The sequence below is a fragment of the Strongylocentrotus purpuratus genome, unplaced genomic scaffold (assembly GCF_000002235.5).
Source record: "Strongylocentrotus purpuratus isolate Spur 01 unplaced genomic scaffold, Spur_5.0 spur5_scaffold_11, whole genome shotgun sequence".
Classification (NCBI taxonomy): domain Eukaryota; kingdom Metazoa; phylum Echinodermata; class Echinoidea; order Camarodonta; family Strongylocentrotidae; genus Strongylocentrotus; species Strongylocentrotus purpuratus.
In genome coordinates this window covers 24,688,125-24,700,394 of record NW_022145596.1, presented here as the reverse complement: position 1 = coordinate 24,700,394, position 12,270 = coordinate 24,688,125, and the positions used below count along the sequence as shown (strand labels likewise).

The 12,270-nt window shown below is 38.6% G+C and overlaps 1 protein-coding gene across 2 annotated transcripts in view; it reads right to left on the bottom strand.

The window, feature by feature from the left end:
- The window catches only part of LOC590807 (THO complex subunit 2), a 60,148-nt gene that overhangs the window by 26,048 nt on the left and 21,830 nt on the right, over nt 1-12,270 (bottom strand). For both annotated transcript variants that reach the window (XM_030980942.1, XM_030980943.1), the window contains exons 8-18: nt 10,547-10,707; nt 9,801-9,893; nt 8,744-8,890; nt 7,528-7,700; nt 6,921-7,113; nt 6,379-6,414; nt 5,261-5,391; nt 3,599-3,785; nt 2,414-2,507; nt 1,936-2,016; nt 822-918 (exon numbers count right to left, since the gene is read on the bottom strand). In XM_030980942.1, the coding sequence (XP_030836802.1) occupies nt 822-918; nt 1,936-2,016; nt 2,414-2,507; nt 3,599-3,785; nt 5,261-5,391; nt 6,379-6,414; nt 6,921-7,113; nt 7,528-7,700; nt 8,744-8,890; nt 9,801-9,893; nt 10,547-10,707 (1,393 nt within the window). The remainder of the gene's footprint in view (nt 1-821; nt 919-1,935; nt 2,017-2,413; nt 2,508-3,598; nt 3,786-5,260; nt 5,392-6,378; nt 6,415-6,920; nt 7,114-7,527; nt 7,701-8,743; nt 8,891-9,800; nt 9,894-10,546; nt 10,708-12,270) is intronic.

Here is a 12,270-nt window from a genome sequence, read left to right as displayed (position 1 = left end):
ATATGAGAGAAAAAGAGAATAAGCCATCACTGAAGTTAAGACTATAGAATATAAATCAAAAAAGGAATATGAACCTATAGGGAAACTTACAAATGATCCATTTCTCAGTGTCCTACACCTGTATGCATCTTTGTGTGTGGATTTTGTGAGAAAAAAACTGACCCTTTGATTTTACTTTGATTATTTCAAGTTTTAACTTTTTTTATGCAGTCCTAATGAATTTACTTGTTTACATGTAGCAAGAGTGACATCATCATAAATTACCAATCTTCAGACTTGGTTTGGAATTTTCCTCATGAAAGTTGATATGCAAGTAAAAAAAAAAAAAAAAAAAAATTTTAAACTTAAAGCTTATCTGTACTAGTTTATAGGAGGGATAAGACCCCTCCTGCAAGATCACTGGACAGGTGGTTATCTCATCAACTCAACTCTCAATTAACATAAGAAAAAGAGGATCATGGGGGACCAATGGTCACTGATAAAGCATTGTTTTCTATATAGAGGGAGCAAGTAGCTACAAGTAGGACAGTGTGGCTTTAAACAAAAACTGAAACAACTCTATATTATCAAGAACATCACACTACACTATTGCCTATACATTTACACATTACATTGCTGCCCATAAATTTTGAAGATTTTTGTTTGTTTACATCTTTTCGTGAAGTGATTGTAAATATATGATTTTTCGTGATAAATAAAGTTTAAATCTTCTCAGAGCTCTATTGATCATTTTAAAGAGTCATAGAGATTGATCAATACAGTTCTGAGAAGATATAAACATAATATATAAAGAATAAACAATATTTTCAGCAATTCGTTACCTCTTGCCAACTTTGAGCTGATTGGCCACAAACTGGAGCAAGCCTGTCAGCTCAATGTTATATTTACGGAACATTGCCCCACAGAATGCTGCCAGACCTGAGCAACAGAGAAAAAACAAGAAAACAGAAAACTCCCATTTATAGTGTGAGCTATACCACACTGGGCGGATGCAAAGGTTGTAGGGTTCAAGTTTCAAAGACAAATCACACACAACTGAATTTGAACATACTCAAATAACCCCTGGGGAACTTCCTATACTGCCCTATACTGCACACAAGTCACAAGGAGCTTGTATAGTCTTGGACACATGCTCTTTGACATAGACATTTGAAATAATGCTGCCTTCAGTTGATTCTGTGAAATAAATCCTGTATGATATAAGTCTACTGTCCATTTATTTTGTTGAAAAAAAAGGAAAACCTCTTTATGTTGATAATTGCATCTTTACAGTGTTCTTATATGAATACCATTCAATATTTCCATCCATTAATTGTACAGTCAGACTAGAAAATATAGGATAATGTCCCATACATGAAATTGCAAGTGAAGAATTCCTCGGAAAGTATGAGCCACGTAAGTAGTCCATATGAACATTATTCCATCTATCAAGGTCATGTCTTCTCCCAGGTCGAAGGTTATTTGCAACATGTTCCCACACATCTGTTTTCTGCGATCCTATAGTACACTCTTGCAGTGTCGGTTCACTCCATGTCTAAACGTGACTGGGTGACATTGTCTCAGATTCTGACACAAAATCCTGGATTTAGCTCATGCTGCAATGATAATTATAAACCTTTAGATCGGTCGAAAATCCCATGACTTTTACAAGCCGATCGCCTGTCTGATTATCAAGATATTTATGATTGGAAATCAAAATTTCATTTTTCGTTTTCCTAACGGTTTTTATAACACTACAGTCTATTGGGGAAAATGAGTATGGTAAACCCGGTCACTTAAAGACTTTTACTATTTTGAGGCACTTTATGATCCTTTTGAAGCGCAATATTTTTAGGGCTTCAATATTACACCATATCACAGACACTGATGACACGTAGGGCCGTGCATCTCAGGTTTAACCTTTAAACCTTTCTTCTCGAGATATTTTAAACTTACTTTGCATCCAAAGTGAAAGACTGGTTTCGTCGTGCTTCATGCGTTCCTTCTCTGGGTTAGCCAGAGCTTCTATCACACAATCTGAGAGGTAATAAGGCTAAGGATATTTAGGTTATTTAAGTTAATCATTAACACAATTTTCCCCCTACAAAAAAAAATTAAATGGTTTTGTATGGACAGAAAGCTGTAGTTAAAAAAACCTGTAAATCTCTATCTACAGCTTAGCAGTTGGCCGAGGTTCCAAGACTGCAAAAATGGACTGTCGGGCAACTGCACTACATGTATGTAAAATAAAATGAATACTTAAACTGCGTTTGACACGCAAATTTTCTATTTCATGTTGGGCAGTGCTACAAACACTAGATTCTTGGAATCTAGAATCGCAGTACACAATGGCAGAAAATCGACCTGAATGATTTGATGGCCGGGGATAGAACCTAGGACCTACTCAACATTTCTTGGAATTGATAAAGGATACATGCTAGGATGTCGAAGGACAGGGATGTGAGGTACTTGAGAGAATCGACCACAGGTCCAATCAGGTTATCATACATCTGAATCTGAGACAAAACCTGGTAATAAAGAAAAGAAACATTATACCATTCAAATCAAATCTTTATATAGTTGTTGCATTAAGTATCGGCAAATGAGTGAACTAAAAACTTATTTAATGACGGTGCTTGATTATTATGATCATTCTTATTTGCCTCATCATATTAAAGAAACATGCAAAAGAGTCATGTTTTGATTGGTATGTGTATGATTGGGCTGGGAAACATTTTTACTCATGGTACCATGCTGGTCACAGGTGAGTATCGGCTGGCCAATGCCAGGTGGAGGGGCATAAATCAGCACTAATAAACAAAATTAAAAAATTGGCGGCCGTACGAGAAATCGCACTTGTATAGTTGTCAAACTTGCGAGTACTCGAGTATCTGAGTACTTGTTGCAGCCTTACTGACAAGATGCATTGTGTATGCATGCAACATGATAAATAGCTGCAATTAATTTTTTTATTTTCATAAAAGTCTATAAGAGCTCCATAGGTCTTGGTGCAATAACTTCTGAACTGTGCCTGGCTACTAGAGCCCTGCAACCACTAGATCACTATGATATCAATCTTTGCACAAGAGTCGGGGGGGGGGGGGGCAGGTACAAATTTCAGAGGTCAAAATGTCAGTGGTGAATATGTCAAAGGTTATAATGTCACAGGTGAAAATGTCATAGGTGAAAAATATCAGAGGTAAACATGTCAGAGGTACAAACGTCAGAGGTAAAAGTGTCGACTGTAAAAATATCAGACTTCAAAATGTCAGAGAAAACATTTATACTTTTGATAAATTTACCTCTGAAATTTATACTACTGACATGTAATGTAGTGGAAGGGAAACAAGAGACACTATGAACATGACAAACAAAGGAAGCGGACAAAATATACAGTTCCTCAGGTAGACAAAGGAACATCCCTTCACTGATATTATGTAAAAAGGTGAATATGCATGTGACACCTGTTCGACACATTTTTACATAATAGCAGTGAAAGGATGTTCCTTTGTCTACCTGAGGAACTGTATATTTTGTCCGCTTTCTTTGTTAGTCATATTCATAGTGAGAACAACAGCTCTCAGTTTACAACCCTCCAGGACGAATTGTCTGTACTTACATAAGAGAAGAGCACCCCAGGATTGGAGTGGCTGAGTTTGCCTAGCTGCCTCCCAGACGGCTTGACGTTCTCCTTGGTCAGTCTCTTCATGATGTACTTGGCCCGGTCAGTGGTGTTCGCCTTGACCCGGATCAGCGGAGGATGGATCCCATAGCAGTGGTTAATCCATCGTGCATACAAGCAGTATCTGTAGGTAAGGGGAGGGAATGGGGTAAGGGGGATGGGGAGGGAGAGGGGGGCAAAGAGTATGAAAGCTGATGATGCTCGATTGTTTTTTCAACGGCTCCCTATAAAAAATTAAACATAGCCTATTAATAATAATAATAATAATATTTAATTTTTATATAGCGCTTAATACAAATGTCTCTAAGCGCTTTACAAATATACTATTACCCCGGTCATTGGATTTAGTGCTTCCCGCACACAATGTGTGCACAACCTCCACTCCCTGGGGAGCATTCCAGCCTGGTGTTACATGACATATCATAGTAAAACCAGGTTTGACAACCGAGATAAGTCATCCTCTTCTGTATAAACTTTTGACAGAGAATCATCACCGTCAATGATATCTTCCATCACTGACCACACCTCTTCTGACTTTGAGCAGTGCACATCATCAGGGTGCTGCATTAAATCGACAGTTGAGTCTGGCAAGAAATAAAGACTACAGCTTCTCCTTAAAAACTAAATTTATAGGTCACACAAATAATCTCCATCCGCCACACTGTATTTATCATTTGATACATACCAAACATTCAAAGCCAATTTAAATGTTTCCAGTACAAGCACTATGAACATGACGGACACAGAAAGCGGACAAAATATAAAGTTCCTCAGGTAGACAAAGGAACATCCCTTCACTGCTATTATGTAAAAAGGTGAATATGCATGTGACACCTGTTCTACACATTTTTACATAATAGCAGTAAAGGGATGTTCCTTTATCTACCTGAGGAACAGTATATTTTGTCCGCTTTCTTTGTCAGTCATGTTCATAGTGAAGACTACTACCAGTGTTAAAAGGGTTGTCATGGAGTCAATCAAGACAGGGGATGAGTAATGTTGCAAAGCCCTTGTGTTGCTAAGAGTAATCTTTCCGTCAATTGGTACCTATAATTTTGTCCAAAATTGCATGCGTGGCAAATGAGCAACCATGCAGAAAGGCAAGCAAACGACCAAAGTGTTAATATACACTGATATCGTAGACAATCATTGTCTGGACTGGTGGACTGTGAAGTATTTGCGGTCAGAACATTACAAGTCCCTTTTTGTGGTTGCTTGATGTTTATCCTTACCTAATGCACTAAGGTAGGATCTTCATTAGCAACCGACCATCTTCAGATATACAGATGTTTCATGGTCCCTTGCTCATACACCTCGAGTCTTATAAAGTATTATAAAGAAAGAACATGAGCCTCCTACACACTGACCTTACTGTCAAACTACTCAAATAAACACTCAAATCTAAGACAGGTTTTCCCTTTTCTGTCTTCCAGGGGCCCATTTCACAAAGCCTTTCTTCAATGACATATGACAAAAATCAGTGACAAATTTGCTGATAACCAATCACAAGCAAGAATTTCAGTAGCTTATAACAACAACTGTCATTTTTCACTGATGACAAGTTTTGTGAAACGACCCCAGTTTGGTACGTATCCTTACCTCCTGTGATAAGGCAGCATCTTCATGAGCGACCAGACCTCTTCAGAGAGACAGGCATTGCATGGCATCATGCTGATGGATGGCAATATCACTTGCTCAATCATTGACAGCATCTCATGAAAAACTCCATTCTACAAAAGAAACATCAATACTCAGCGTTTATATTGGGCTTAATACATTGACGATGTCTCTAAGCGCTTTACAGATGTGTTATTACCCTGGTCAACAGATTCAGGCTTGCCAGCACACAATGTATGCACATTCTCCACTCCCTGGGGAGCATTCCAGCCAGACTACATTAACGTTCGCATCCTACAAGGTACCCATTTAACACCTGGGTGGAGAGTGGCAAATGTGGATTCACGTCGTGCCAAAGAACGTTAGTGCTGGGCTGGGATTTGAACCCGTGATCTACAGTGCGGCGACTTATCCACAACACCTCTACAGATACTACTTCTAGAGACAACCACACACAACAACGACTTTACAATGTATACATTTCAACAACAAAAATTTGAAGAATAAAATACTTGGTGACCATACATGTTATTCATATACTCTTCAATAGCAGGTAATACAAGATGGAATGTCATGTAATAGATATGAACAATGTTTCATATTGCATACAGCATACCTGCCAACATTGAAAATGAGAATTAAGAATTTTTAGCACGGTATGTCTTCGAAAATAAGAAATCTGTACCCTAAGTTAACAGGCGTTCGCACATGCAGCGGCAGTGTAACTGGTAATACGCGGTAATCTGTGCAAAAAGGCGAATACAAAATCGCTGCTCAATCATGCAGCCCTTCAACGCACGCGATACGTGAACTCTCACATCGCGGGAAAAAACAAGCTTAATTTGGCTTAAGCAACAAAAAAGAAAATTTGAAATTTTGAAAATCCGGGATCTCCTGCATTTTGGGGTCCTAAAAATCCAGAAAAACAGGATATTCCGGATTATTCGGGAGGGTTGGCAGGTGTGATACAGGTGAGGAATAAAGAATGGAGTCCACTGCGCTAACCAATTGGAAGCTGTAAGCAAAATGTATCTTCCCTTCTAGCACTCAAACGGAGAATATGCGAAAAATAAAATCATGAAATATTCAGTCTGACTTACCAACTCTTCTTTCTTTTCCTCTGTCGATGAAGCTCTCTACAAAGATAGAAAAAAATGAACGCAAGGCACAATAGTGTGTGCATGAAGCAGATAATCATAATAAGGATACCCCTAAAAACACCAATTTTGAATTACCATTATAATTCATCGATTATGACGTATGAATAATAACAATAATAATAATTAATCTGGATTTGCATAGCCCTCAATAAGGAAAACGGTATCTAAATGGTATATATATATATATATATATATATTGAAGGTGCCAGGAGGAACAATGTTCAACGAAATTCAGAGTGAAAATAGCAGAAAATATATCAATTTGCACTGATGGAATATACAAGAGGCATGGATTGAACTTCCTAAGCCCTTTCGCTTTTTTTCTCATCAGGTGAAGTGATGAGAATAAATCGAAAGCGCTTGTGACCTTTCCTACTCTCTCTCTCTCTCTCTCTCTCTCTCTATATATATATATATATGTGTGTGTGTGTGTGTGTTCTTTTACTATCGTTTACACTGTATTACTGTTAACAGTAATTTACCTCTGCAAGCAGTGCTTTGCCGAGCCTGACAAGTTTCCATATGAGGATTGGTTGCAAGGAAGCATAAGGTCCAAGGTAGCGGCACATCTCCAGGACTCCCTTGATGTTCCCTAGCCTCTGCACTGCCTGCAAGGTGCCGTTCTTGGGAGGTGCAGGTATGTGGTAGCCTTTGGCTCCCTGTGGTTGACAACTCCTTCATGAAACAAAAGACATTCAGATTGATTGAACGGTTGGTTCTTTATTTTCCCCAAGTACAAAGCCTACTGCACCATGACACATCATTTGACAACTAACACACTTACTCCTGCACAATAATGGACTGAAGTTTAATCTGTCAAAATTTCACAGCAGAGCAGCATTTCTTTTGTAGTGAGAGAATGCCATCCATACTACATCTTTGAGGAATCAGCTACTTCAGAGAAAAATTGAAATTCATTTGCAAGAAACTAGAGACAAGATGAAAAGCATACTGTTTAAATATGGATGCAGTAGAGACTCGATAACAAGACACAATGGTTTATGGATCCAAAATCTGGAGTCTGCCCTGAAAGTTCCCCCCCCCCCATTTATACAAATCTCATAACCAAGCACAAGAAAAGAGACTTACTTTTTGTAGAGCGGTTGCAAGAGGGATTCAATGAGGTTGCAGAGAGCCTTGGCCACGGTAGGGTTGCTCGTGGTTCCATACTCTGGGAGCTTGTCCAGGAGTTTCTTGGCATGCACCCAATCCCCAATCAGGATCATAGACTCACACAGCCCTATCTTTTGGTTGTCCATGACCTACAGGACACAAGAGGGAAGTTTCATTGAATGGGATCATACATTTATAAAGTGACGTGCCCTATGAATATGCAGGAATCTACATAAATCTTTACTGTAAAGTTGAGAGAACAGCCCCTCCAAAGAACCAACTTAATCTACGTGGGATACTGTTTTTTTTTAAATCATGCTGTTGAATGCAAAAATGTTAAATAAGTGATGAAAACTTGCTTGCCTGTATGTCACAGGCTCCTGTGAAAATTGCTTGTCATTAATTTCCTACACTTAACCCCAACCCTAACCTAACCTAACCTAAAACCCAATTGCAACCCTAACCCTATACTTTTAACGAAATAAGCGCCTGGAGCCATTGATGCTGGAGAAAAAATGTCAAGTAACCTGGAAATTACACATCGTACAGTGAAACCATGTGCTCTACTGCTTGATACATATTGGGTAAGATAAACTCAAATTTATTATCTTTCTTTGCTTAAAATTACCCTACAATTTCACATCTTTAACCTAAAAAATATCTGTGTCATGTGCTGCGGTCTGCGGAACAGGTCAACAAACTTCATCACCACATGAGACAACTGTTGACCTCCCACTGAGGTGCATGCACTTGCAGTCACCAATCTATTATGTACGCTGATTACATTCTCCCCTAAAATATCTAGAGAAATTTTCTGATAGTCACTAATTTTGCTCTGCTTATTGTGGCTGTATTACCATGGCTGGTGTGCGTGTTCAAGACAAATCCACATAGTGTGGCAATGATACCTGCAAAGGCGAGTTTAAATATGTTACAGATCAAGCCATCTTTACAGCTATCTGACCTTAATTATTTTGGGTTAGTTTGGCAGATTTATTGTGATAAAAGATGAGGAATTTTGTTACCGTCTTAGTAATACCAAGTTGACCCAACTTTTGACATAGTCCGGCACACAATTTAGTGAGCTCCAAATGCTCATCAGGCTGCACTACTTATCCATACTACGGTATATTGACACAGATAAGAAATAAGGATTTGAATTTTTTAGAAAAAAGAATAATAAAAGACAAACCTGTTCATCTTTATCTTTCTCTTTCTCCTTGTCGTCTTTATCATCCTTGTCGGCAAGGACAGCCATGCTCATCTTCCTAGCGTACTGCCTGGCATCAATGATCTCCTGCTTGTGGGCCTTGAAGATGTCTACATCAGATGGAGCAAGCTGGAAATGAGAATGCAGAGATTAATGATGTATCTAAACTTTTTTTGTTTAAATCATTATTTCCTGAACATTTGATATTTAGGTTCAGCATTGAATGAATTTAAGGGGTGGGGGAAATTCTCTTCAGTTTGTACCAACATTAAGGAAGATACAAAGATGTCACTGGCATCCTTGATTTAGGTGCTTGAAGCCTTGAGAACAAGTTACTTGTAAAATAATCACTAAATAAACATCATAGCATCATTGGCATTGCAAGACACATACATGACCCAAGTTTGGCGGGAATCCAGCAATTGGTTTTTGAGATAATGCGATAACGAGCTATTTTTGCATACATAATGAGCCCTGTGACCTTTGACCTTGAATCTCGCGAACTCAAAATCTACTCAGTTCATTAGCTCTGCCAGATACATACATGACCCAAGTTTGGCGGGAATTCATCAATTGGTTCTTGAGATAACGCGATCACGAGAACGGGACGTACGGACGGACGGACAACCAGAAAATATAATGCCTCCGGCTACTTTGTAGCGGAGGCTTAAAAAGGATTTTCTCATAGACTTTACAGCAATTTAGGACATACACTGTACATGTAGGTAAACAAATGGAGAGTAAGTAAGCTGATGATATCACAGTCAAGTGAATTTCTCCTTTTTAAAGGGAGAGGGTCATCAGTCTCCATGTGCAGAAGGCCATAACTTGCTGACACCAGACATACCCCCCCCCCCCCCCTAGTCTCTCAGAGAGTTTTTTGGGGTGAAGATAATGACTTTACCATGTGGGGAATGGGTGGAAAATGGAAAGCATTACATAAGGTGTGTTGGTTATAAAACTGAAGGTTAATCTTGGTGCTTGACAAAAACTGTTCTTGGGTAAACACCCAAATTTTATCTTTAAAGAGAGAACTTACATGAGGGTATATGTCATCCAGTTCCACAATATGATGTTGTAATAGCTGGGCAGCAACCTTGTGAAGAGATTTTGGAGTTCGAATATTCTCCTCCTGTACAAAAACATTACATAGAAATTGAACAAGACATATGTGACTGCGTCTGCCCCCGCCCTAAATTCAGCATAAGAAATGGATGAAATTAGTCTCGACATATCACAATGAAAATAAAAAGCCTATAATCAAATGTCAACTATGATCTCGACCTACTAGCCGCAAAATGTAATTGAATCATCTTTCTATAGTAATACTCTAACCATGTTTGAAGCTTATACCTCACGAAGGTCATATTGTGATAACAATGTTAATTCCTCTTCAGAAATTTACCTCTCTGACCTTTGAGAACCAGAAAAACAATATTTCTGTAAGAAAGTGATGTCATTTAATCCTTTCTGGTCGAAAAAAAGAAAAGCAAATTGTTCCCCAAGTTCTTCATGAGATGACAAGATGTCTGTACGTCATGGTAAAAAGACATCTGCATGTACATTCCAATCAGGATATATTAACATCTGACACAAGTATGTCTAATAGCATTTGAGTTGGCTTCTTTTCTCAATGAATATTCTTACAGGCTTCTTTAAGACTGGTTCGCAAGCACTACGAAAAGTTGGATTTTGAACCCCTGGACCCAGCACCATGACAGTGGGTCACACAATCAGGTCAGACATCTTTACTGCCAGCTTGCTCAAGAATTCATTCTCACTCACCTTGTAGAACTGGAACTTGAACCCCAGGACCTGACATACTGTCAGTGGGTCACACATGTAAGACCTGAGGAGGGGAACAAAGACATGGTCCTGCTCCGGAGCTGTCTCAAAGGCCTCCAAGATGATGTCAAGGACGCGGTTTGGATCAAGGTCAAATCCACCTGGGTAAGGAAGACGGGAGGACATACTTTGATCAGACATTGGAGAGGTTCCTCAACAGGAATTAAATGTTCCACCGGACAAAAGCAGTACTCAAAAGTATAGACCAGCTCTGGTCATGCAATTGTATTGTGAAAGAAACGTCGTGGAATCGATCAGAAAAGGTTGATCATCTATCATAAAAGTATTGGTGTGTACTGCAGTCTTGTTAAAGTTACAAGCACTGTACACAGAAAGATGTATATGGGACTACACGATGTCTATCCAGTCCTGATCGATATAATTTACCAAATGTATCAATTAGTAGGGGGGTTTCCCGGCAAACTTTGTATCATCACATAGTCATAACATATTCTTTCACATGATTGGTAATAAGAGCTTCCATTTCATTTTTTGAGAGGGGGGGGGGGTTCAAAACTGGTCTATCCCTTTAAGCATGTTTCTGAAGCTTCTAAGTGATTGGTTTGTGATAACCAAAGAATTTTTTCTTCATATTTAAGTATGCATTTTTTTAACCCTTGTCAGTACCCCTGCCAGGGAGAATTCAACCTTTGGTTTTCGTTTTCGTTTCTAGAGTCCCCTAGGTTTGGTACAAGCACCCAATGTGTTAAATGCACAAGTGAGAATCCAGTAAAATGTATTGCAACTGTCCGGTCCTCACCATTTGCAATGCTTTTACTGCACTCGGACCCACAAGATAAGTGGTGATGGGATAGAGTGGGTAAAGTGAAAGTTTTTGGCCCATATTGTAGAATGAAAAAAATGTTTCAACCATGAAATCCTAAAATAATCTAACTTTTGTCCATCTTCTTCAAATCTAGCAATGAATGCATACTGACAAGTTAGACTGGAGATTAAGTTTGGATATATATATTTAAGATAATGCAGGTATATGCCACTGCCCTTTGTTAATATAAATCTAGTAAGGCTGCAAAAATGTGGCAAAGGAGCAATGACATGCAACGTGTTCATGAATCCATTCTCAAGAGGAATAACACTTTGTAATTACATGTACCTTATAACGAGGGTACGTTCAGGCTATCACAATGTAGGCAAGTGCTTTATACAACAGAGAAGGAAAGTTGCATAAAGATGTGCTTATGCATGGTCTGCTAATTGCAAAAGAGTACATCTAAATATCTCTCCTAAGGTGTAGGAAATAGTAGCGTTTGATATCTGATCAGCTGTGGATGCCATGTAGCAAGAAAATGGAGGAGATACATTTGATCCAGGCTTCATTTTGATGGTGACGATTCACAGCATATACGATGTCATATATTTCTTATAATACAAAATACATTCAAAGATGCAGGACGTGGGGTTTTGTTTAGGAAGTAGGTTTAAGGTTTGAGTAACTTTCAAGTTTTAGCTTTGATTGAGGAACTGCTATAAGGAAAAAAAAGTCTTTAATAAGTGGGTCCAGGAATTTCTCAACGATTAAGACTCAATAAGATATTAAGTGGTAAACTGCAGCAAATTTTTACAACATCCAAAATGGCAAAATGGCAAGTAAGCACAACGAAGGTCGTAAGCCTTTTCAATGAGCTTTGTTAAAAGATACAGGA